This window comes from Pieris napi, chromosome 14 (genome assembly GCF_905475465.1).
Source record: "Pieris napi chromosome 14, ilPieNapi1.2, whole genome shotgun sequence".
Taxonomy (NCBI): domain Eukaryota; kingdom Metazoa; phylum Arthropoda; class Insecta; order Lepidoptera; family Pieridae; genus Pieris; species Pieris napi.
In genome coordinates, this window is record NC_062247.1 from 6,458,731 (window position 1) to 6,486,621 (window position 27,891).

The 27,891-nt window shown below is 34.1% G+C and overlaps 1 protein-coding gene across 9 annotated transcripts; it reads left to right on the forward strand.

Annotated features, from left to right (window-relative positions):
• On the forward strand, nt 1-27,405 carry LOC125055682 (voltage-dependent calcium channel type A subunit alpha-1). 9 transcript variants are annotated; one of them, XM_047658150.1, is made up of 41 exons: nt 20-149; nt 2,313-2,445; nt 3,004-3,143; nt 4,075-4,175; nt 4,557-4,712; nt 5,329-5,549; nt 5,811-5,914; nt 6,368-6,483; nt 6,561-6,620; nt 6,716-6,817; nt 7,135-7,152; nt 7,674-7,871; nt 8,212-8,426; nt 8,505-8,717; nt 8,845-9,018; nt 9,241-9,297; nt 10,057-10,148; nt 10,220-10,342; nt 10,827-11,006; nt 11,612-11,878; nt 12,119-12,262; nt 12,996-13,197; nt 13,556-13,720; nt 15,728-15,838; nt 16,991-17,074; nt 17,326-17,367; nt 18,401-18,583; nt 18,778-18,869; nt 19,168-19,321; nt 19,521-19,648; nt 20,214-20,416; nt 20,486-20,697; nt 21,154-21,189; nt 22,532-22,704; nt 22,925-22,940; nt 23,827-23,945; nt 24,320-24,465; nt 25,852-25,932; nt 26,552-26,742; nt 26,817-26,926; nt 27,098-27,405. In XM_047658150.1, exons 1-41 carry the CDS (start codon nt 73-75, stop codon nt 27,291-27,293), a joined length of 5,535 nt encoding a protein of 1,844 aa, XP_047514106.1. In that variant the 5' UTR covers nt 20-72; the 3' UTR covers nt 27,294-27,405. The 9 variants fall into 9 exon arrangements, 5 of the variants coding, with proteins under 5 accessions (XP_047514106.1, XP_047514110.1, XP_047514108.1 ...); XM_047658154.1 differs by lacking the exons at nt 4,075-4,175; nt 6,368-6,483; nt 7,135-7,152; nt 15,728-15,838; nt 17,326-17,367 and adding exons at nt 3,323-3,423; nt 6,004-6,119; nt 14,962-15,072 and having other exon boundaries at nt 25,849-25,932; XM_047658152.1 differs by lacking the exons at nt 7,135-7,152; nt 15,728-15,838; nt 17,326-17,367 and adding an exon at nt 14,962-15,072 and having other exon boundaries at nt 25,849-25,932; nt 27,098-27,404.
• The last annotated feature ends 486 nt before the right edge of the window (nt 27,406-27,891 follow it).

Below are 27,891 nucleotides of genomic sequence, written 5' to 3' on the forward strand. Positions count from 1 at the left end.
ATGGTGATTTTCAGGTTGGCGGCAGCGCAGGAGGCGGCGGGCGCGCAGGGACGCGCGGCGCCAGCTGATACGATGGGCGGCGCCCACCAGCCCGCTACTCCGGGGCCCAGCTCGCTATTTATATTCTCCGACGAAAATCCTATACGGAGGTGAGTTTCAGTGACTTACAACATAGTAGTTTAATATTTAAGTAGTAAGTTACCTAAATATTCCTAGGTGACCTGGAGTCTAATAGTTATGGCCTGAAAACGGTAATAATACCGTTTGAAAAAAATCTTATGGACAGGAAACGGCATTTAAGATACTCAAAAATAGTACAATGAAAAGTTATCAATATTTTGACATAATCTTATAGGATGTATAAGATGATAATGATATTTAGTTAGAACATATAACAAAAACTTTTAAACGTACAAATTTTACATTTCTTCAAGTGACTATAGTATGGATCTCCAATGAGAATGTTTTCAAAGTTGAGCTAAACTTTCGCTCCGCTAATATAAATATTTAATAGCCTGGTTCTTGCAGCTGTACCGAGATTAACATGACATACCGCACAGTGGATATTAATGCATGTTACATAATGAATACAACTCGTTTCCCATTAATTTTGCATACACAAAGGTAAAACTTCGTGCTTTTTTATATTACACCCGGCGTCTATAGTGCGCGTTATCCAGCCTCCTTGTGCTTTCTTAGATTTCCTTGCATGTTACGAATACCTTTGAAGTCACTGATGATAGAGCTTCTATACTCAACGTCTGGTACAGAAGGTCAAGTAATGTTTCTTCTCCATGCCTGCACAGAAGTCGTACGTATTTATAGTATCGTTTTCTTCTTCAATGAAATTACAAGGAAAGAAAACAGACGCATCCTAATAATATTATCGTAAACTAAGATATCCACGAAAATACTTACAGCCTCAAGTAAAATTGTCGTAGACTTAAACATGCTAAGTGGGCATAAATCGTAATCGTTGCGTCCATATATTGTTTAATTATTATTAATCTATAATTTAATTTTAAAACAGTGTATTTCAATAGTTAGTACAAATATGATAAGTGTGGCAGTATTAGCGTCCTATAAGTAAGCTATCGTGATCTAATTTATAATGTGATTTTAAACATTATCTTAATAATGATACTTGGTATTAGAAAGTGAAGCGGGTCAAGTGGTATAAAATTAGTAATTTATGCAACGAGGCCAAACTGAGTAGACGCTAACATAACTATTCATAAACCTCGAAGATACATTATAAAAATATAAATAGCGAATATCCAGTGGCGCCACAACCCTAAACGGATCTTGGCTTCAGATATCATACGTTTCTTCGTTAATTTTTTATTTCGATTCTTGGGTTTAAGATCCGGTTTCCTCACGATATTGGCTTTATCCAGAGGATCAAATAATTATCTATCTTACACAGGTGTTATTTATGACTTTTGACAAGACCCAAGACCACTAAATAAAGATTGTGATTGATATTGAATTTTGGTAAAATGTAATAACTTTATTTATTTATTAAAAAGCTTACCAATGCTCGGCCCGCTGATTCGTTGGTACAAGAAAAACAAAATAGAATATTTAATAAGACAAGCACTTATAGGCGAACGTAACTTGCATGAAGAGATAAAAAAAATATAAAAACTAAATGAAAATCAATTTCAAGGTGTGATTTCAATATTACTATTGATACCATATACAGACCTAGCTCGTTTATTGCTTTCTGATAAACTTTACAATACAACAACTAAAATAATATTTATGGCCTTTGTAAGAAGATTGATGTTTTGTGTAGTTTCTTATTGTTAATGCCATAACATAACTGCGAAACAGAGACGTCTCGCTTGCATTTGCACTCTTGGCACATTATTGTGCTTGAAAATTATTCACTAGCTTATATTATTCCCCGTAATTAGTGAGATACATAACTCAGTTTATCATTCATCTTGGATGGTATAATTCAATGAATAAAGCCAGCCCATGTCAATATGAAGGATGCAATTACACTACGCATTCAGGAAATAATATTCAATTATAACGGAACGCGATATATTTGTTGATTTAAATATTACAGCGAAATAATAATGTTAGTTATGTCACAAAGTTTTCATTTACTAATTATGAGTTAATCATTCGCCAGTAAAATCGTAAAAGAAGAGTTTTGTAGACTGGTATACAAAAGTCTGTTTTAATTATTGCATTATTATGTCCCTTTTCTTGTCATCCGACAAGTTTATTTTAAGTAAATCATCAGCAATATGTTTTACGTAAATAAATAAATTTTATATTATTATAAAACGTGTTTCCAGGTATACAAAGTTCATTATCGAGTGGCCACCCTTCGAGTACGCGGTGCTGCTTACCATCATCGCCAACTGTGTGGTGCTGGCGTTGGAGGAGCATCTGCCGAACGGTGATAAGACCATCTTAGCACAGAATCTGGTACGAAACTAATTCTTATTTCTTTCACCAAGTCTTATTAATTTCAAAAGGATTTCTGGTTAATTCTACAACCACTATGATAGGGCGACTATCTTAGTCAAATCATTTCTTATAACTAATTAACCTATAAGTGATGCTGTTGGAATCTAAAAAAATATTTAACAATTCTATGACACATGTGAAATGTAGTTTGTAGTTTTTACTGTACACCTTAAATCAATTTATTTCGATTTAATACGTACGCGACGAAGCTTTTAACATTGCACGGGATTTAGGACATTAGTTAGTTGATATTCCAAATTATTTTATCTATTTGTTATTTTATTGTACAGACGCCACATTGGTTTTATCAGGCAATTAATTGCCTAAATCGATATTGGAACCCATAATTTCTTTGACGTAGGTACTATTTTAAAAAGCAACCCATTCGCGGGCCTGCTTGTGAGTCTCAAGGGAAGTGATTTAATTATTGTTAATCTTACGTAGTTGACTATTTTAGTAAATTATGGCAGTTTAAATATGCAAATATTTGATATATGAAAATTTTCTTTGTTACAGGAAAAGACCGAGGCGTACTTTTTAGGGATATTTTGTGTAGAAGCCTCGTTAAAAATTTTAGCCTTAGGTTTTGTTTTACACAGAGGATCGTATCTTAGAAACGTTTGGAACATAATGGATTTTTTCGTTGTAGTAACTGGGTAAGTCTATTTTTCATTATCCGTATCACTCATGTTAGCATGTGTAATTACGAGGTACATTGAAATTTGCTACAAAATTTAGGTGCCAAAAGGCGATACCGAACCGAATTGGCGCAATAAAGTAAATAAATTAGGTAAGGATGGGTGAACCAATCTAAATGTTGAATAACAAAAACTAGGTCGATGACGATTTTCGCCGAATACAACGTGGACGTTGATCTCCGGATGCTGCGCTCGTTCAGAGTGCTGCGGCCTCTGAAGCTCGTCTCGCGGATACCAAGTAATTCACAGTAATTGGCGAAAAGTTCACATATAAATTATTGTTCCTATTGTTCTAGTGTTTCCGCTAGTTTTTCGATTACGAACTCTTTGATGTAGTCAACGCTAGATTTGAAATAGAACTTTTAACTTTTTAGCGACGAATGTAGCGTTCCTGCCGTTTGCAAGATTTAAACAATTGTTCTAATAAATATTTAGATGCGTGGTTTTAAACTTGTGAGTTTTGGACGATGCTAAATGTACTTCAAATGTGTCTAATAAATGTTGCATAATAGAAGATATGTGTTCGTAGGTGTTACAGATTAAAGCTAATATGTAAGAATTTAGATATAACACGAAATATAGGTGTATACATGTAACGCATTTAGTTTAAACGTTTGTAAAAAATAAAGTGTTTAGCTAAATAATAAATATGTAACTAGCTATACGATAGACCGTAGAGTTGTTTTATAGAGGAATGTGCTTGTTTCCTTTTTTAAATTCACTGAATGTGTTTTTGATTTTGCGCACTTCCGAGACGAAGACATATAAAAAGTTCTTTACGATGTAGCTTGTTGTCTTAGGTGACTAAACAAGCATATTCTTTGTAGTAATGTTATCGTTAAGTTAGCGGCTAGTACAGCTATAGTATGGAGTGCAATGTGTTTGGCAGTATCATCACGCAGATGCCGGAGGTGGCGCCCGAAGTCGACTTCCGGACCTTGCGTGCCATTAGGGTGCTGAGGCCCCTTAAATTAGTATCGGGCGTTCCTAGTGAGTTATAGTACATTTTTAGTTTAGCACCTCTAGCATCACTGGCACTAGTTGTTTGGATCTTTGCAAAATATTCTTAAATGCATAGTTGTGACCATAAACTGACAAACTAAATAATAATTAAAAATCATGAATATTTTGCAAAATGTTGTTCATCACTCTTAGTTATTTTCCTGTAATGCTTTTATTTACTGTAAACATAAACTTAAGAAATATACTAAAACTCCCAAATTGGCTTCTTATTTGATTTGGTCATCAAAGTTATAGATTCATCTAGTTCCAATTCAAAATTATCTCTATCGCGATCATGTACCCCAATCATATATATGTGTATTTACAATTTGATTTGTTTTATTTTTATGTATTTTCTTCCGTGTGCAGGTCTGCAAGTTGTATTGAAGTCCATCATCAAAGCAATGGCCCCGTTGCTACAAATCGGCCTTTTGGTGCTTTTTGCAATTGTCATATTCGCCATTATTGGTCTCGAATTTTACTCAGGGGCTTTACATAAGACTTGTTATAGTTTAGAGGATATAAGTAAGTGTTTTATTCACACAAACATTACTTAGTAGCCGTTACACCCATAAACGTTAACTTTTTACTAAAGGCAAAATATCTCATGTTTCGCGAGCTGTACTGAACTTGTGAAACCCATTATATTGGCAGATTTCATAAAATTCTTGTTATGATAATTGAAGTTGTACGCTGTAAACAAGTAGAATTTGTGTCGCGTTGTGTGCACCCAACGTGGGTATGACCTACTTTGCAGCCACAATAAACTCAGTATTACTTCGATCCAAGCACCAACTTTAAGCTGTTACATTTATTAAAAAGTTTTTAATTATCCTTATAACTTTGATATTTTGTCTACTGCGCTAATTGCTCAATTCTTAGTCATTCGCTTCAAATTGTTCACCTAACAGTTAAATATATAAAAACATTAACATAAGTGAATAGATCCAATGAATAAGGATTTTCGTTTAAAAAATAAATTATTAAACAAACTATCTTTGTTCTTGCTGCAAAAATCGTTTTGCCGCTGTTCAAAGATTATTTTCGTTGATGTTTATGCTGCATTAGATGAAACAACAACTTATATTGCGACTACTGTTTGATTAGTATAAATAAGCTAACAAATTTAAAATCGTTATAGATGAAATAGTAAATGATGGAGACAATCCAACACCATGCAACGCAGATAATGAGACACTTGCCCCCTACGGTGCGCATGTGTGTGGCTACGACAAAAGCACATGTTTGGAGAAGTGGGAAGGACCTAACAGAGGAATCACGTCCTTTGACAACATTGGATTTGCTATGCTTACTGTCTTCCAGTGTATTACTATGGAGGGATGGACAGCTATACTCTACTGGGTAATTTTTTATATTTCGAGTAATTCAATTTGTTTCTTCCTAATGCATTTGACAAAGATGTCCCCGAGACATATAGTATACGTGGCTGTGAATAGCATATCAAAGGTTTTATTAATTTTAAAATTATTAATTAAGAACCCCGATATGCATCTATCTTATGTTCGTTATTATAATGTTGTAAGAACGTCCCCGTTTTGCTTAATACACTACAAACGAAACTGTGTAATGAAATTACATCTAAATAATCAAATTCTGTTTCAGACGAATGATGCCTTAGGTAGCACATTTAACTGGATTTACTTTGTGCCTCTAATAGTATTGGGTTCATTCTTCATGCTCAACTTAGTTCTTGGTGTCCTTAGCGGGTGAGTTGTTACCACAATTAAACTCTATACATTCTCATTTTTTACGTTGTTTTGTTTCGATTTTTGTTCAATTTTAAGTTTTTATTCAGAGAGTTCTCTAATGAAAGAACTCGAGTCGAACGTCGAGCTCAGTTTCAAAAGGAAAGAGCGAGGCAAATGTTTAACCAAGACTTCACGGGGTACATTAGCTGGATTACTGAAGCAGGTGTGACGTGTGATATAACGTGTATTTCGCTATTTATTGTGGTTAACATTTAGAGACGTTCAAACCCCAATATCATCAAAGCTAATTTCGTTTCTTGTTGTGTTCTTATTTGTGTGTTACTCTCTTCGTTCTTCTCATTTATTGTTATTCATATTTTGTTATCATGTTTTATATTTTGTTTGAATATAAACATTATCCAACACTACATTGGTTGCTCCAGTAGAATTTGTATTAACGCTATTTTCCAGTGAGTTTGCTAAAGAAAGAGAGAAAGTAGAAAATAGACAAGAATTTCTTAAAATAAGAAGACAACAAATGCTAGAGAGAGAACTCAATGGTTATGTTGAGTGGATTTGTAAAGCAGGTAAGAGTTTGTGGGTTCTTATACATTATGATTATTGGTTATGAAACTGTTTAAAATACTTCTCACGTATTTTTCAGAGGAAGTAATATTAGCGGAAGAAAGAACAACAGAAGAGGAAAGAATGCATATTATAGAAGGTAAACGATAAATTACATCAACGATAATTTACATCTTCATTAATATGATTCGTATCAATTTGTGAACCATTTTTCTCGCATTAATATTTTTACAGCCCGAAGAAGAGCAGCAGCAAAAAAGAAGTTAAAGAACCTTGGGAAGAGTAAAAGCACAGACACAGAAGAGGAAGAACAGGATGAAGACTGTGGCGATGACGGTCAGTTAGCACATCATAATGTTTAAATTTATTTTGTGTTGTGTTAGATAATCATTTTAGTTTTATTTAGTTGAAACTTTTAAAAACATTGTAGTAGCTAAAATTTTCTACAGTAATGAGTTCTTAATTCTCCATCTTACTAATATTATCAAAAGTTAGGCTAACGATCGATCTATTGCTTTTACTGTAAATACTAATTCGGATTTTTCAAACATTGGCTACATGTTGCATGTCGTGTCTATCGCCAGTATCTTATTCTATACACATCCCTCATGACGTCAATTCCTTACTGTAAATTATGTGTTGGTTGTTTACAGTTCCAAAGAAAAAGCAAGGTATGGGATCAAGCGTGGCGCTGGTAGAATATTCCTTTTCATCTTCTACGTAGTAAACATAGCTTAGACCTAGATGTAGGAACATAGTTTTCCCCTCATGATACCTAGTACAAGTACCAGATTAATTTATTAGATATTAATTCCCTAAACCGAATGTAATTAAGCCCTACCTTCCTTAGATCAAAGCTTAAATAGCAAAACTTTAATCTAAAAGTTACCCTAAAGCGTAACGCTTCCATTTCCCGGACATGATAGTTGTCTCGTGGGGGTAGTTGATTGAGATTTATATAAGACAAGTTTCAAATTGCAACGGATACTGAATTTAGATGTGTTTCAGCAAATGTCCAATTACTCGCACTGGCCTATATATAGGCTTGATATCGAATATCTGAAACAAATATACCAATACCCGAGCCAAAACTATAATGACTAGTTAAGTCTAGCTTTAACAATAAATGTTAATTGTAGAACATATTTGGTATTCAAATGTATGGTTTGTAAACAAATATTTACTATTGCAGGGTTCTTGAAAAGCAAAACAAGATCAGCAGGAAAATGCGCTGACTTCTGGAGGAAAGAAAAAAGATTTAGGTTTTGGATCCGTCACACCGTCAAAACTCAGTGGTTTTACTGGTTCGTCATAGTTTTGGTGCTCTTTAATACAATATGTGTAGCGGTTGAGCACTATAGACAACCTAAGTGGCTTACTTCGTTTTTATGTAAGTATATACACTTAAATTTGCTTATACACGTATGACTATCTATGGCTATTAAATTATTTATATCAGTACATAATTATGTACTCGTAACTTATGAATGTTTCAATTCAGCTACGAAATAAACCTTTTAGTAAATAAGAGAAGAATTGAAAGCCCTTTTTTAGCATTTGACTGATTAAATAGAGAACTAACGTAACTTCACTGTCTTAAGTACATCGTCACTGAATTCACGGATTTTTTTTAAAATTTATATTATACTTCTCATCTATGAATGTGCTTATTTATAGCAAAAGTAGAAAAATAGCGCTTGATATTGATTGGTTCTTTATGATACTTACAGACTATGCCGAATTTGTGTTCTTGGGGCTGTTCATGATGGAAATGTGGATCAAAATGTATGCTCTCGGTCCACGGATTTACTTCGAATCATCGTTTAATCGCTTCGATTGCGTTGTCATATCTGGCTCCATATTCGAAGTGGTTTGGTCCGAAGTAAAGGGAGGCTCGTTTGGTCTGTCAGTTCTAAGGGCTCTTAGATTGTTAAGGATATTTAAGGTAATGTTAATCCATTAATTAATTGAAGTGACGATAAAAATTAGTATTGTCTATTATATATATATCTACTTGTTTCAGGTCACAAAATACTGGTCATCTCTGAGAAACCTTGTGATATCTCTTCTAAATTCGATGAGATCCATTATCTCTCTACTGTTTCTTCTCTTCTTGTTCATTCTCATCTTCGCATTGCTGGGAATGCAGTTATTTGGCGGTCAATTTAATTTCGAGGAAGGCACGCCACCTACAAACTTCAATACATTCCCAATTGCTTTACTTACTGTCTTCCAGGTTTGTACTAAATTAATACGTATTAAGACTACTATCATCAATATATATATGTATATGTATATTCCTAGTATTGTCTTTTAAAAAGTTTTTTTTCCTTTAAATATATATTCCTCTTATTTATTTTTAGATCCTAACGGGGGAGGATTGGAATGAAGTTATGTATCACGGTATCCAATCCCAAGGTGGTATACAAAAAGGAATGTTGTATTCTTTATACTTTGTCATCCTCGTGCTGTTTGGTAACTACACGCTGCTAAACGTGTTTCTTGCCATCGCTGTTGACAACTTGGCGAATGCACAGGTTGGTATTTTCATGATAAAAACAGGTTATATTTTAGCCGAGACGATTACATTATGAATTAAAAAAACATACATTTAATTATATGTTTGTTAAGAATTAAAAAAGCATATTATGACGTCAGCTAGAATATATGTCAGCACTGAAATGTTGAGTGTTTATCGTTTTTGCCCCCTTGTGCATTTGTATGCCGCTTCTCGTGTAAATGTCGCGTTATAATTTCAGGAATTGACAGCAGCTGAAGAAGAACAGGTAGAGGAAGATAAGGAGAAACAATCGCAGGTGTGTATAACTTTGTGTATTTTTTAATGCAAGCTTATTGCTTATGGAATTTTCAAATAGTTGTTGTATGACCGCGATCGTTGTTACAAAATTTTAAATTTACATACAACAACAACTTTTTCGGCTAATTAGGAATTGGAGAAAGAAATGGACGCTTTACACGCGATTGACGGAACTCCAAGTGGAGACAAACTTCCGGCATCAGCTAGGAAGGTAACAGAAGATGGTGCTAAGCAATGCTGTGCTTCAAGTGCTCATTGATTTATAACACTTAAAATATTGTTGATATCTTTTTTTTTAACTCGAATATCGGTCAGTTTTCGGCAACTACAAGTCGTAATTTACTTACTAAAACTATGACATAGAGCCGTTTGGACCTATTTTATACGTCGTCGAATAAACATAATATATCCCCTATAGTCTTGTCACAACAATATTTTAGGTTGCCACATTCATTACTGGATCAATGTTGCTTCTGTGGGCGAACTTACATTAGGATTTCTAATATGATTTCAAATTTGAGTCTAGAACTAGATGTTTAATTTAATTGACTTCAGATGTATTCATAAAACGTTTTATTTAATTCACGAGTACATATCTTTTCCCATCTTTTTTGTTTTAGAGTTGCATGTTATAAGAACATAGGAAATTTCTTAGCGGGAAATGTAGCGTCTGACGAGATTAATGTCCAAAAAGAAATAAAAACTAGGCTAATTTATTTTATCGGACTTAATTTGTTTAATGTATCTTCTTTTTTAGAAGGAAGAAAAGAAAGAGGATGAGGAAGTACCGGATGGACCAAAACCAATGCTGCCATATTCGTCCATGTTTATTTTGTCACCTACAAATCCGTAAGTGCAACAAACAAGCGAATTGATAGAGTTATTTATATCTGGGATAATCTTAAATTTGTCTGTTTCAGAATAAGACGAGGCGCACACTGGATTGTAAATTTAAGATATTTTGATTTTTTTATCATGTTAGTTATATGTATGAGTTCTGTGGCGTTAGCAGCAGAAGACCCCGTAGTCGAAGATAGTGATAGGTAAGATTTTTAGTAGTACTTCGTTATTATTTACAAGTCCTATTAATTGTGTCGATGGGATTCTAGATTCCTTGTTGGTCTAGCTTCCATAAGCTTTGAGCGTGTGACTCTTCCTGAGTTCATAGGACGAAACCGGGTTGCGTATTTATGATTTACATCTATGGTAAAATAAAACATCGCCAGGAAGACCGTCATGCATTAGACTCAAAATGTCGACGGCGTGTGACAGCCACAGAAGGCCGATCATGTATTAGAAAAAAGACGATACGGAAACAGAAAACCAAATTTTGTTTTTTTAATAAGGCAAAAAATATTTCTTTATTAAGATTAAAATTATGTAATAACCGACCTGTTTAATTAAGTTAACTTTATAAATTGGTGAGTAGTCAGATGTTACGTGACGATGAATAATGATCTTGTATTGCAGTTTTACTGAAATGCAGTTTTTTGTACATTTTCAAGTGAAATTTTTTCTCCGTTCTAGAAATACTGTGCTAAACTACTTTGACTACGCTTTCACGGGCGTGTTCACCGTGGAGATGCTGCTGAAGATAGTCGATCTCGGCATCCTGTTCCATCCAGGCGCCTATCTGCGGGACCTGTGGAATATCATGGATGCCGCTGTCGTCATATGCGCACTCGTTAGTTTCGGCTTTGAAATTGGGTATGTTAATTATTTGGATATTCATATAATATAATAGGATGTATTCATTTATTAACACGTCATTGCACATGTCAACACTGGAACTAAGTTGGTCGTTACAGTGAAATATTATTTTATTCGTTTTAAGGTAAAACAATAGAAGCAAATCTTGGAGACTAGTTCGCGAATTTCATATTAATTTATGTTACGTTGGGGTAAATTAGCCTTGCACCTAGCACTAGCAACATATTACTACGCCGCGCTACTCGCTAGCGCCGCGTCTATCGGCATTCAGTGGTGGCGCGGACTATATACATAAAATGACAAGGAACAAAGCTAAAAGAAATAATAAAAGTATTAAATAATAATGAAGTTATATAATCTTACCATTTTAAATTGTAAAGTATCTCTGCGTTCATAACTATTAAAACTAGTTAAATAGTTTCTAATTATATTTTTAACTAATTTTTTGTATGTTTTAGCCGAAATTAACGCCGCATATAGCATCATATCAGAACATAATTTACTGGAGTAACTTGATTATTTTTTTTATCAAATAGTGTTTTTCTGTGACGTAGACACCTCGTAGTTCTAGAATATAAACTAAAGTGAATTTCTTGTTACAGAGGCGTAAAGAAGGGGGCGGGGCAAAATCTGTCCACAATAAAATCGTTAAGAGTGTTGAGAGTGCTCAGACCTTTAAAAACTATTAAACGTGTTCCAAAGTTAAAAGCAGTGTTTGACTGTGTCGTGAACTCTTTGAAGAACGTGATAAACATTCTAATAGTGTACATATTGTTTCAATTCATATTCGCTGTAATTGCAGTTCAACTTTTTAATGGTAAATTTTTTTTCTGCAACGATATCAGTAAGAATACCTTCGAAGACTGCCAGTAAGTATATATTTAATATTTCTTTTATATTATTCTCATACATAAATATGTTAAACCACAAAAGCTTTATCATGAAATGTTAAGTAGCTAATTGAGGAGTAATTGTAGTAAAATTAACTTATCTAACAAACTAATATTTCATATTAATTGTATATTGAATCTCGAATAAACTTGTGCAAGACAAATAGAAAGGCAATATAATTGAATCATTGAGCTAAAATTAAACATCTCTAATTTCAGAGGGTCGTATTTCGTGTACGAGTCAAACAGCCTGCTGCCGCGTGTGAGCAAGCGACAGTGGACGACACAATCCTTTCACTACGACAATGTCGCATCGGCCATGCTCACGCTTTTCGCGGTGCAGACCGGAGAGGGATGGCCACAGTATGTAGAAAACACTATGCATTAACTATTCTTTTATAAATTCGTTTAAAACATTATTCAGTTTCAATTTTTTTTAAATTAACATTCTGGTTTCATAGTTTTTAAAAAGAGGGACCGTCTTTTTACACGCTTTATATTAGCTTCACCTGTATGTATGTATGTATGTAACCGACTCCTTCGGACTCGATTTTGACCCACTTTTAACGGACAGATTTAATTCAAACTTTGCGCACCTGTCAAAGATCGATGACAATGCAATAATCCGAAAAAAAAAATTAACTAAAAAATAAAAAATAAATAATAGTTAAAAAAACTAAAAAAACACGCTTTTAAAGCACATCAAACTAAACAAACAAAAAAAAGTGAAAAATAATTCCTAATTTTGGCTGAAAATGGTAATGAACAAAAAATACTGGTATTATTGTGAAAAAGCGTGGGGCGCTCTGTGCCATATTTTTCGTCTATCGAGTATAGTTTGATGTGCTTCAAAAGCGTGTTTTTTAGTTTTTTTAAACTATTATTTATTACTCCATACCCTTTGTAAAGGATTAAATAGAAATAGAAAGTATATAGAAAATAATAGTAACTTTAGAGCTAAATTCATCGTAAATTGTTATGCTGAAATCGGTGGATGCAATTACGTCCATTCTTACAAACTTACGCTCAAGAAACCTCAACAAGATTATTTAAGATAAATTAAATTTAAAATTTAATAAAATTCCTCTCTTTACAGAGTGCTTCAAAACTCAATGGCCGCGACGTATGAAGATCGGGGACCTATACAGAACTTTCGAATAGAAATGTCCATATTTTATATAGTTTACTTTGTAGTGTTTCCGTTCTTCTTTGTTAACATATTCGTAGCTTTGATTATTATTACATTTCAAGAACAGGGTGAAGCTGAGTTACAAGATGGAGAAATCGATAAGAATCAGGTAATAAGCTTATTTACACAAGTTAAATACAATTATTTTCTGTGTGTTTTAATGAATTTGTGAAATAGTTAAAGAGAGATAGAAAGAACAATTAAAGAAACGCAATGGCGAGTTTAAAAAGTGCACAAGCCTCATGTATTGATATTATTTTATTAATCAAAATCTTATTTTATCTATAATATTCATATTGAAGATAAAATTATGTAAATATTGTGTAATATTATGTAAATATTGTGTGTGTGTTGCTGAAATATAAACATTGAAAATTCTTAAAGTTAAAATACATACGTTTAAGAATCTTAAATAATTTTTCAGTTAACAAAATAATCTGTTTCCTTAACGTTTAGTACTTTTTCAGAAATCGTGTATTGACTTTACGATAGAAGCGAGGCCTTTAGAAAGGTATATGCCAAGTAAAAGGGGGAGCCTTAAGTACAAAGTATGGAGAGTAGTCGTCTCCACACCCTTTGAGTACTTCATCATGTCACTGATCGTGCTTAATACGTTATTGCTTATGATGAAGGTATGTATTGAGTTGATCACTTAGAATCTCTATACGTACAATTTATTTAATATCATTATATCGTTACTATGTTAGGTTCATACAGTAAAGTCCTCAACATATAGCTAAGTATGAACGTAAGATATATAATCATAATTATCAGCTAATGATCCTAGAACATTTCAGCTTATCGAAAATATCATAATGGACCTAAGCTGTGTCCCAAAATCGACTGATGTCAAAGAATATTCTATTCATAATCAACTTGACACATTGATATTTACTTTACTGTAAACAAAAAGCACTAAGATAATAAACACAAAGTATGTAACGCCGGCACATACTTAGCATAGATGATCGTCATCAAAATCACAATAAGCACAAAAATTAAAATACTGTAATCTAAACGAAGCTTGATCTGAATTCCAAACTATGCTAAGTTCACAAACACTTAGAATAGAATTAGGAATTAACAATTGGCAATAAAATGTAGACTGCCAAAATACAGACACTCACAACACAACACAAATGCTAGTTTCCTTTCGGCGTCAGTGTACACAGCATCGGAATGCGCCGTTTTCCAAATTCTACCAGCATTATCGTCAAGTGTATCGCCAATATTATATTTTCATTGTCTCCTTATGTGTTTTCTGTTCGATGTTCCTTTCTTCCTCGCTTGCTATTTTTAATATATTTATATGTTCGTATAAATGTGTTTGCACGATGACCTATCCGTCCTGCACAACTGCTGCACCGGCCTGATTAACTTTTTATTCAGGCCGAGGTGCCTGTGAATGCACAACTTCTCTAACCAGTTGTGGCATGAGCCATACATGTTGTTCGTGTTGCATGACTTTACAGCGAGCTCTGATTGCTCCTACGACCAGATTGCATGATTGAAGCGGCCTTACGCCGACAAATCGAGGTGGGGCTTTGCAATTTGATTTTATTGGACTTACAAACTCCCGAACAAAATTGATCAAGATTCGAAAAATTTAAATGCATCATTCTGAATGTATCCCGACTCCTTTTAAATCCAAAGAATATTTTAATGTTATTTATATATGCACAGTTAATTTATTTCATGTTATGTTTCATTCATACCTATATTATTAAGTAGTCATACATTATCCTAAATAGTACTTATTTGGGAATGTACGTGGTACAATTTCATCCCAAATAACAGAAATGCTTTACAATTTAAATAACAAATAAATTGTTTTCTTTGTCACGGGTTTTACCAACTCCTCATCACATGGCAGTTCTATAATCAAAACGATCTCTACTCGGATATCCTCAAGTATTCGAATATGGGGTTTACTGGAATGTTTTCTGTGGAAACTGTGTTGAAAATCATCGCTTATGGTGTCAAAGTAAGTACACACCTTACACTCACTGAGCAGACACTGCGATATTCATACCATAAACAGTATTACAAATGTACTCTTTCTGTTACTAACATAACTTTGTATACTTACATGACTGTATGGGATAACTTCGAACCAAGTAAATGTTCCTTTCCGAATATCCATTAGATGAAGAACGTTGAAGCTAATTTATTATATGTTGCGTTTTTATGCATGTATCCCTCATCGATGCATGTTGCACATGTGATCACAGAGCTGCGCTTATTGCACTTTATACAAATATTCAATGTGCAATCCAGGTTTTTAGCCACACGTGTTGATGCCGCTGAGGTAAGTGTACAATCCGCAGACTTTGATGGTTGAGGTAAGTGATCAAATTTATTACTAAATGGAGTGAGTATGTGTGTCGGCATGCCCAGTGCCTTCGCATGTTGCATGTGCACTGTCCACGACAAACTCAACAAAGCCATCAGATGACAAACACACACACATACACTGATACGAATCGGAACGTTTGCGTCTTAGTGTAGTCTATATAACAAGTAACATTTTAGACAATTTCTGCTAATATTTAGGATCGATAAATATTCATATATCTAATTATAGATTAGTGTTAGTAAGTTTTCGATGTAAATCTTATTGGTATTGGTTTTTATGTTAGTTTCACGAGGCTCCACCGATCCTCATGGACGTGTTAACAGTCATGAACATAGTATTTACGTTCTTCTTCCTACTCGAGACCGTTCTGAAGTTAATTGCGTTCGGATGTACGGTAAGAATCACTTAATAATTAAGCACATACCCATAATTCATTATAAATAATACAATATGTCATGTTTTTAATAGTAGCGGGTTATTTTGATGTTATTTAATGAAAATTGTTTACCTATTAGACCTTTCTTCCTGTGAAACTCCGTACTCCATAAGACAAATACGTGAATACACAAATGGCAAATACGTGTCTCATGTGATTGTTCTCAAGATTCCTTAACTACCCAACTAAATACTTGAAAGATAAATAATTAGTGGCAGTAAATCTTATTAAACTAAATAATTGGTTAATATCAGTCACCATCGCTTGTAATATTTAAAAAAACGTTTTTTTCTGTGATGACCGCTGATAATGCTATACTTTTACCTATTTGAAGATTGTTCTTCATGATCCTAGTAAAATCTCCATTATAACTACATACGCAATAAGTTAGTTTTGTTGCTAATGTTTCAATGGTAAAAATTATATTTCAGACAAGATTATCGATTCGTATTTGTAGATTAAACAAACTTTTTTTCTATATAAGAATGATAAAAGATATGAGTTTAAGAAATATTTTGGATGGATGGATATCATGGATAACATCCATGATATCCATACTTAACAGTACTAATGCCCCATGTATTCAAACTCTTTTGAAAAAATTTAAGACATATAACTGGAGGCTTTCTCATTACACACAACATCGTATAAATGGCATCAAAATGTGTAATCAATATATTTAATGACATTAAATACTGCGTGTGCGTGCGTTGTTATTTTTCATACAATTAGTTAACATCAAAATCGCCCTTTTCAACATTTTACAGAATTTTCAAATATAGTAGAATTAATATTCAACATTGACTTGAATATGTAATTTTTTATAGACTTTTATCGGATTTGAAATGCTGCTTATTTTCATTAGAGAGTTATGATTTTGTATGGAAATTTGACGATATTTTTATTTGTGATGAGCAAATTTTACTATTGCTTTAATAATAGTAAAAACCTGTTCCTATCCTTTTATATAATGTGTAATTTATACAAAGTGTGCACATAATGTATATTTTTTTTTTCCAGAAAGCGTACATTTGTAAAATGCTTGTTTAATTGTTTCAATAATATATAATATAATCAATCTTCAAACTCATACTGGTTTTATATTTACAGAATTTTTTCAAAGATCCGTGGAATACTTTTGATTTCATAACGGTCATTGGAAGTATTATTGACGCCCTAATCATGGAATTTGGAGTAAGTATTTTTTTATTTGTACGTATATTTATAAGAAGTAACAGTATAATATCTATAAACTTTTATGAAGCAAGAAAGGCTCACTAAAGTTATTTATTAGGTTCTACTTCAATCATGAAATCGAGCGAAATTTTTTGTTTGCTTTTTTTTCGTTTGACCTAGAGTGAATACAAAGACAATACAATGACCATACAGAGGAAAGGTTTATTTATTTATTATTTTAAATTTTAAGAATGATATCCTGATTACAGAGTGAACTGGGCGAAAACTGTGCTGACATTTCCTGTCAGCAGGTAAAAGAGTTTTGGTTTTCTAGGAGTTTCTAGTTCGTTGAGACGGTGTTGTAGAGCTAGTATCAGTAGAATTGATGTGTTGTCCAGGTTAAAGAACTGTCATGGTTCATTAGGTATCATTAATGGATAGTCATTAGTTAAAAGTTAATGCTAGGATAGATAAATGTAGTTAGGGTACGTGGATTCACGTCCGAAATTGTATTAACCCTTTATCCCGTTGAAATGTTGCTAGTTTTGTTAAAACTAAACGTACAATTTTTGGAACTTACTTAGTCGTTATTAAATTTTTAAGTACTAAAGGTAGACAAAACAAATTTTAAATCCGTTGAATATAGGTATTTATATATTTTGTAGTATTAGAATATTAAGAAGATTTTTCGCTTTCTATAATTTTTTGTTGTTTGAGTAAAAATCATTTTAATTCGTAGGCACCTAGATCATAAACAAAGTTTAATAACAGATGTTATGACGTTAAAGTACTTAAATAATAGTAGTTATTTTATAGACATTCAGATTAGAATTCAAAAATTTTATTAGATTTAGAAGTAGCCTTTCAAAGTAAAAGAAACATTAGGTGGAAATTAATAACCATTGTTCTGCGTAGCGATACTACAGAATTGTTTTAAAAACGTTTAATTTAAAATGCGTGTAATTACTAGAGCACATTTTAAAGTTATATTATCTTTGGTTTACGCGAGTATTACTCATTTAAATAAAACTACTTTAAGGCATATAAACGAGATTTTTCTGCTCCATGTTTCCAAACACGTTCCATACGTCCATGTAAATAAATTAAAGTTACGACAATTAAAACAGTTTTATTTAAAAATCGTTAAGTGCTTAATACAAATTAAGTGCCTATAAATAAATTAATTATAACATCTATAAAATTTAATTAAAAATACAATTCAATTTCAAAACATTTGGGACCTTTTGCACAGACAAACACTTATAAATTGAATAGTGATTACACGCGTGTAAATTATTTATTAAAAATTATGTTTAATAACATATGACTATAAACAATTTCCAGGAAAACACATTCAACGTTGGTTTCCTCCGCCTGTTCCGAGCCGCGCGACTGATCAAGCTGCTCCGACAGGGTTACACCATTCGAATACTGTTGTGGACTTTCGTGCAGAGTTTCAAAGCCTTACCCTACGTGTGCCTTCTCATCGCGATGTTATTTTTCATCTACGCAATCATCGGAATGCAGGTGCATTACTATCATTGAAAGCAATATACGACAATAGATACATAGATATTTTTAGCATAGTATTCGTTTATTAAACTATTGAATATTATTACAGAAATAAACTAACTATTTGAATATTGCTCATGAAATAATAATTCGATGTATTGATCAAAACTTATGTCACGTTCAAACTAAGTGATTTTTTTTATTTCCAGGTGTTCGGAAATATAGATTTAGCGGCAGAGTCTGATATGAACAGACACAACAATTTTCGGAGCTTTATTCAAGCTCTCATGTTACTATTTAGGTAATTATTTAATCATAGGTCTTCACTAACTTTGACAACCAGTCTTAAATTATATTCTTTATAAAATTGTATTTTCTTTTGTTTATAACTGTGCCATTAACATATGCTTATACAGTTACGGAAAATCATTACGAACCGGAGCTGTTGCCGACACGTTTTGTGCGTCAAGCTAAAGAGACACAGAAATATGTTCCACTTTACGGAACTTCACAATCTTTTTAATTGCCTTTAACGAGACGAGACTTACAAATATTCTTGTTCCAAGTATGTGGGTAATATGTGTATCTCAATTGAACAGGTGTGCTACGGGTGAATCCTGGCCAAATATAATGTTGGCATGTTTAAAGCCTGCCAAATGTGATAAAGAAGCCGGGAAGTCACCGTCCGAGATGTGTGGCAGTACGCTTGCGTACGCCTACTTCGTGTCCTTTATATTTTTCTGTTCCTTTCTGGTGAGTTCATTGTAAAATAAATTTCTTGCGTGTAGTTCTTAAAATACATTTCAATAAGCGATAATTTATAGTCTTTTGCGAAAATTTTTGTATATTGACTGTTGTATAGTTGTTTTGAGATTTCAATTAATATATGTATATATTGATTACTAAATCATTATTCATTGCGTATTTTAATCGTTAATTTTAAAATTTTCAGATGTTGAATCTTTTCGTTGCCGTCATTATGGATAATTTCGATTACTTAACAAGGGATTCATCAATTCTCGGAGCGCATCATCTAGACGAATTTGTTAGGATATGGGCTGAATATGACCCAAATGCCACGTAAGTTTTGCAAGTTTCTGATATAATTTTTATTTAATGTCATATTGCACAATGGTTTTTTGTCTTGATCTCCAAACCATACCTTTGCGAAAGCGTCGCTCTTGTGATGACTCTTGAAAATTTAAGAAATATAAAAGAAAAAGATATTCGCTAAACGGCAGCAATTCTCAGTTTAATCATCCTTTTATGTCTATTATATTCTTGTGCGTTACACGAATGAAGTTATTGGAACGAAGTTCCTTATCGCGCGTTGTGAAAGGGGGCTAGACGGAATAAATTCTTACGAAAAGTTGTCACGACACTTTTTTGCTATTTGCTATTGTAATACACCGGTTCTCGTCCCATCACCGAAGTTAAGCAACGTCGGGCGAGGTCAGTACTTGGATGGGTGACCGCCTGGGAACACCTCGTGATGTTGGTTCTTTTTTTGTCGTAAGATTGGTGTCGAGAAAATCTATCATACTGTTATGATACCAATTAACATATAAATTAATCGAAAGGAATTTCGTTCCATCCGGGTGTCCCTTGACACCTCTAAAGTTTTTTAATATATATTTATTTTCAGGGGGAAGATCCACTATACAGAAATGTATGATATGTTAAAAAATATGGATCCGCCGCTGGGATTTGGAAACAAATGTCCCAATAGATTAGCATATAAAAAATTAATTAGGATGAATATGCCATTAGATGAAGAAGGCAAAGTAAATTTTACGACAACGCTGTTTGCATTAATTCGAGAGAATCTTAGTATAAAAATGAGAACAGGTAAGTTGCTAGATTTAAAAATATTTCGATATTTTGGACAATCATAATATTTTTGATGTAATGACTTAGCTGAAGAAATGGACCAAGCCGATGAAGAACTTAGGGAAACAATAACCCGGATTTGGCCGCTGCAAGCGAGGAAAATGTTGGACCTGTTAGTTCCTCGTAGCGATGTCTTAAATGGCAGAAACCTAACCGTTGGAAAAATCTACGGAGGTCTCCTCATACTCGAGAGTTGGAAGTCCACTAGGTTTGGCCAGAATGAACCCTCTGGTCTGCCGGTAAGATTTGTTTCATTTTAACCACGAGATAAGAAACTTATTACAAAGATATCTTAAGGTATGTCGGTCCCAATGAAGCCAGAGTTAACGATATAAAATAAATAAAATCTTTAGCAATTATTTTTACTTTGAGCCAAATGTAAAGATTGATGAATAGGTTAATTACACTGTTGAAGAAGTAGTGATTGTTAATGTCCCCGATTTCCTTACATTAGATGATGACTGACACGTTATAGTTAGCAGACTAGCGTTGTGTTGTCCTTGTGGATGTATTGTTGTTATTATCGGTGTACCATCGAACCAACCATTTGTGTATATATTTCGTGAAGTGTAATTTGCGCACTGATTGGCTTTGTGTTAGCTATTTTTTGTTAACGGATCGAGTACAACAATACAGAGTCACTTTAGTTAAAATCGACTCCTCAGAGTCGTCTACAATGGTGGTTTACTTTTCAGGCATTCAGCGAGAATAGCCCTACGGCCAATCAGCCGGTAGTATTAAATATTTTACGGAACGAACTTTAACTACCTTTTCTTGCACTATTTTAGATTTTTTGTTTTTTCATAAATTTCTTTCGCATCGTGTTTAAATAATTTATCATAAGTATTCAAAGAATCTCAGGACACGATGATGAATAATATTAGTTTCACAACCCGTAATTTTTCACTAGCTGTACGATTCCTCAGTTTCTAACATAATACTGCACTTCACTTGGTAGCTTGGACAAACATGTGCTAGTGTGCACAAATTTGTCCAGATAATAACGATAGCCTTTCCAGGTTAACTCTCGAAAGCGTACCTAGTAACCTGTCCTATAGTTGCAAAATACATAGCCTAGTCTAGAGGTTTGAATCCGTGTTAAGCAGTGTTTGAAATTTTACGTAGAGTTAGCACTGTGTCTTGTAGATTTTGTTTTCAATTTTGTGAAGTTTGCTAATACGTTAATTTTTTTTGGAATGAACTTTAGAAACCACACTCTCAACTATCACAGAACTTGCATGACGTTTAATTTCAGACTTATCTTGCAAATTCTTACACTCTCTTTACACTTTTACAATTAATTTATAGTTTTATTACATTTCGGCTCAATTGTATGTCATTCCTGTCTAGAAGCCTGATATATGATATGGAATCTGATACGATGCTTTTTTGTTCCGCTGCATTTTTTCTAAATAAATTTGTAATGCATTTTGGTAACAATTAAATATTGGGCATGCACAATAAAAACAAATAAAATCATACGTAATTCCTAATATAAATATTATCTATGTATGTATATAAAACATGTTTATAAAATAAACCTGTCCTCAAAACTGCCTCTGGCTTCAATTTAATCGCACAATATTCAGCATAAGATCTACAATTTGCTTTTGATATACATTTTCCACAAAAACGCAACATTTACTTTCAGCATACAGGTTCTTATACCGGACACTCAACAAGTAGCAACAACATGAGTGACAAGCCAAAATCTAACATAATATTTAGTATTTCCTCAGATACTAGCAGTATACACCTCCATAATGCCATATAACATAATACTGTCGACTGACGAGCATCTCTTAGAGCGCAGATATAACTTAGAATAATGGTCGAGTTTTTGTTGGTTTGATTTGTGACGGCGCTTATATCGTGTGTGAACCATTTGCGCAGACTCATGTAGATTAGTACTATAAGATACAATGATTTTTTTGTTTTTCGTAAATAAAAACAAAAAAATTAAGTCTTGAAGCTCGTTTAGACGAGCTATAGGATAAATACCGAATTAAATCGGCCATGAGAATGCGCAAGTGAATACGAAGAAGGGAGGATGAAGTCAAATGGCTGGTACAGAAGGCGTCCTTCTTTAACTGCTTGCTCGACGTGGCGGCAACGGGCCTGGGCCACGGATCTCGGACAGGCTCCTTAAGTCAAGAAGGACAACCAATTACTGTTCCTACAACGGAAGGTGACGACACGCATACTATAATGGACCTTGCGAGAAGAAGTACAAGGAAACCCCACAAGTAAGTTGATTTAAATAAACATAAAGTAAAATATATAAAATATATAAAATTTGCGATAAGGTAAGCCGAATTTAATCATCAATTGCCTGCTAACCGATTCAATAAGTTCGTGTTCTAATAAAATGAGCTATATTAATCATTTACTCGATCTAGGTACTATTCCAAATTTAGTAGTAAAAGTAATTAAAATATGTACTAACTTCTTTCTCTCTTGTTCCAGAAACAACAACAAAAAGGTGAATACCTTCGTAATGGGAGGATACAGTATTAAAATTGCTATATTGTATACGTGTATAGGAAGTGGGTGTTCTAATTTGTTAACATATTAAACGTGGGCGTTGGTTTAGTTTGGTGTGCTATAGACTACAGATTTATTGATGCACTTTGACATAGATAGTTGATGTTGTAACTTTGTTAGTCGCCGTTGCGAGAATAATTAATAATGTTTTATAAATAACTGTTTATTTATTGTTTGTGAGAATTAAAACGAGTTTGTTTTTTATTTAGGTGGTTCGTGTATAAGGCCTTAGGCTCTAAATGTAATCAGTTATCGTTGTTAGAGATTTGTGCTGTTCTGATATTAATTTTGATTTGAATTTTTACAGATGGTTATTGATGTTTAGGTAATATTTTCAGTATGATAGGACATTTTGACGTAGAAGACGAATGTCTACAATATAATTTATTTTGTTTACTAGTGAATGGTATAATTAATGTAACATTGTTGCTCTAATGATTTATTCGTTAGACACCACACTAACAAACTTACTGACATCGTAACATTCTGACATCTTTTAACAAACGCAAAACAATGAAAAACACAATATCTAAACATTCATATTTTGCATGTACTAGGTAGCTTGCATGTGTTGTAATCTAAACGGTATTGCATTTTTTCTTAGTTTATAAGTTTCAGAGACACCGGTAAGTACGTGTTTATTCTACCGCACAAGCACGGTTGCATGATGCACCTTTGAATTTCTATATTGCATAAGTGTTGTTTTAACAACATTTTGTAAATATGGGACAGTAATTTTCATTCGAACGTATAAAATACGCGAACATTCTTCATTTCTATTAATTTTAAGTTCTGAGTATTAATGAGTTCCCTTTACTCTCTAGGTGTTAGAATTACAAGATGTTGGATCCCACCATGCTTCCATGGAGTCTTTAGACGAAGGAAGACTACAAGCAAGTCATGTCTATCAAAATGGACACCACGGAAGATCATCTAGTTTAAGGTGAGCTGGTCAACTGTAAATTGTACTACGAAATTTGATATATATTTGATAGGTTTATTTTTTATCTAGCTTAGAAACTATTGTTTTTTTTATATTTTTGTTTTGTTTTTAGTGCCATCGATGATTCTATTGCTCTACGCTTATTAGTGTCAGGGGGTATGTTATTAAGCAGAAATAATGTATCAACTAACCTAAAAAATATTTTCAAAACTAACGAAACTTTGCATGATAATTTTCCACTTGAGATGCATGTATGGCCTATAAAATACTATATAAAATTAACCAAACACCTCAATATCGTGACAAAAATTCTTGGGTATACAATATCTAAGCATCAACGTGTTTCATAATCATAATAAATTTATTGCTTATAGACGCACACCAAGTCCCAGAAGACGACATTACGGAGGTTATCATCATGAAATCGGTTTCTCTGACACCGTCAATAATGTCGTCGAGATAGTAAAACACGAACATCAAAGACACGGGCGGACACACAGGGCGCCTCATCATTACCATGGTAGGTGGTTCTATATGTAATTCGAGCTAACTGCTAACTAAATATTTGTAAGATATTGAAATATATCTTAGCACGTAAACTTGACGGTACATTCTCAATATATTTAATTAATGAGAGGCTAAAACAAAATCAGTCGAATAAATTACAGTCGGGTAAACCGAAAGCCATAATTTTTCAAATTAATTGTAACAATTATCCATATCATCTATATATTTTTTAAATGTTCACAAGCTGGTCCCACTAAAAATGCGATACAAAATGATATCTTGTACTAGCTCCTCCTAATGTCCCTACCATCATGGCTTAGTACCGACAAATTTACTGTACTAGCTTTTTGCTAGATCTACTTATCCAGTTCTTTGTTGAAACCACTACTAATTCGTAAGATATGTATCTGAGTATAGTATATTATACTTCTGTACTTTCGTGAAACATTATTATATATTATAATTTCATATTAGTATTCACACATAAAATATTTTATCATAATCATATCTACTCTTATATTTCATTTAGATTCAGTTTTATGACCCGACAGTTTTGCAAACATTTTTCTTCTCATGAAGTTACTCTGAAAGTTTTGTGAGAAGATTGGAATTTTAGCTTACAAGTAGTTGTAGATTTTTATAATCTGTAGAAGTAGTTAATTGTAAGGTATATTATATTTGAGACAAAGCTATTTAATATTAAGTTAGTACCTTTAGCGAAATTTGTACATTAGCTATATTGAAGACTCATAATCTAGTTTTGTACAAAAGTATTTCGTAGCTGTTTATTATTCTAATGGAATATGTCACAATTTTTTCAGCAAACCCATTAATTAGAGATACCATATCTGAGTCCATCGGCTATATTTTGTTTAATAGACTAGAATAAGTAATATGTAACGGGCTATACTTTTGAGGTTTTAGAAACAATAACTATTTGGTTGGTGTGGTAATTTTTGTAATTATATATTTTGTGAAAATTAATTGATTTGCCTGCTGCATGTCCACAAAATATTGGAGCCTTTTCTGGCTGCACAATAATGCTTTAACTTTTGAGCTCAGAAATAATAATAGCATGCACAACGATAACCGTATCATGCAGCATGCAAATGCTTAGTTAACTTTTAGCTTAAACGAAAACATGTCAATAATCATGTCAGCTAATACGTAAGTGTAGATATTTACATTGTAACTGCGTATGATATAAGAACTTTAGATGCTTCTTTACATTTTATTACACATTTTAAAATGAAAAATTAACGTAGAAAGACTCCCTTCCTTACAATCCAAAACTTTTAGCGTCACTTTCATGAGCAAAAATAAAATGTGTATGGGTCGGTAAACCAACGGACTAGGCTAAAGCGTGGTGAAAGGTACATGAAGGTATTCCTGACAGCAGGGAAGGAGTGGAGGGCGCCCTATCCCACGACCAGCCTGAGCCTGCCCTCGCGGTCGCCCAGCCCGCCCCACCACACCTACGGTGAGCGTCCTCGCCACACACGCGCAGTGCCCACTGCTCCCACCAGAGCGGGCACTGAATGCCATACAGATACATTCAATTCCAGCTCTTCAAATATACTTCCATTGCATTTCACACTCAGAGTCATTCAACTTTGCAACGAAACACGCGCCAAATATTCATAACGTAGGATACTCATCAAACCAGATAAAAAGTTGGCACTTTTCACCATGGTTGATATTCCTTACCTTATAAGTCCCAATATCAAATGTTACATTTTGTAAAGCAAAAGGTCTAAATTCTTATCGGAATTGGCAATATTGAATATTTTAATAGAAGACCTTTTGCTGCGTTCAAATTCGATGCCTATTTGCACGATTACTTGTCAATGGAATCTTAGCTTCGTAATTTGTATAATTTGTGAAACGCGTGCAAATGCAAATAATGTGTTTTATTCATAAGAAAATTGTTTGCACATCTGTTTATTGTTAACCTCGCTATATAATCGATTCATCATTATGATCTTTATTTTCCTCGCTTTTCGATCATCATCTTCAATTTCAGCATCAATATATTATGTAGTCGCTCGTTTCAAATTAGTTAAGCCGGGTACGGAACTACTCGATTATTCAAAGGACAGTCTGGGCACCCATAGGTGGCGACCGAGATCGCGATAAAGACCGCGAGTGGCGAGAGTGGCGCGACCGGTCGTGGGAGCGCGAAGGCGGGCGAAGAGGCCGCGGACGCCAGCTACCGCCCACGCCCACCAAACCGTCCACGCTGCAGGTCAAGCAGCCGCCCCTCGCCAGAATAAGCCACAGCCCCTCACACGTAAGTGCTAATTGCTGGTGTTCCACCTTCCTCTGCCTTATTTGATGATTAATTCATGATTAAATTTTTTCCAGTTATCGTTAAGGCCTACAGCACGAGAACCTTTAGAGCCTCTACACGATGAGTATGAATATGGGCGGGAAGTTGAAAGACTGATACACCGAGACTATAGATCTAGGGAAAGGTAAGGAAGGCAAAAACAAGTAGTGAAAGTTAACACAATTCCTGGAAAAAATAAGCGAATAACAAAATTATAAATAGTGCTGCTATTTTACGATAGAAAAATGGATACTTTGCTTTCCGTTAAACTGTATTACACAGATAGAAAAATGTAAACTTATGTCATACCACACAGGCGCGGTTGGGGCTACGAGAGCGAGCGCGGCGTACGCACGTACGACGCGCCGGCGCCGCTAAGTTACGAGGCAGCGCTGGCGATGGGGCGCGGCGGCGGCGCACGGGCCCTTCCTTCACCTAGCGGCACGCGACTGCCCAATGGGTACAAGCCGCGCACGCGCCACTCTGACTCTGACGAGGACGACTGGTGCTAGCGGCGCCGCCGCGCGCGCTCCCAGCGGGACGTGCGCGCGCCGCCCGCCTCGCCCGCAACCCACGCGCATACATACTGACGCGTTGGGGACTCCACGTGTGTATATGTGTAGATAGACTAGCTCGCCCCGCCGGAGCGCTTCCGCGGGTGACTATCCAAATTCTAGTATTTACAAAGTTTTGGAAAATTTAATTTTTAATTCGCTAAAATTTTACTCTTTGATTTATATTATGGTTAAGGTAATCGAAGTATAAAACAGTGCCAGGCGACTCGTTTGTGCTAGGATTTTTACATAAAGTTATTAGTCTGTATTGTAAAAGTAACTTTCTATATTAAATTTGCACTACGAAAAATTTACATCATAATACCGCCTGCTGAAAGGAGGGGACCGAGGTCTTCGCATTGTTCATCAGTCCGGCACGCGGCTCGTCGCCGTACAGCTCTAGACGACGGGACCCTCGCTCAACTCTTTTCGTATTCCAGTTAGACGTTGGAACAATCTAGCCTTTCATCGTCAGACAAATTAATACTAGAGTATTGTATCATATATTTACATAGCAAAATAATTTTTACTTAGTTAATATACTTAATACATAATT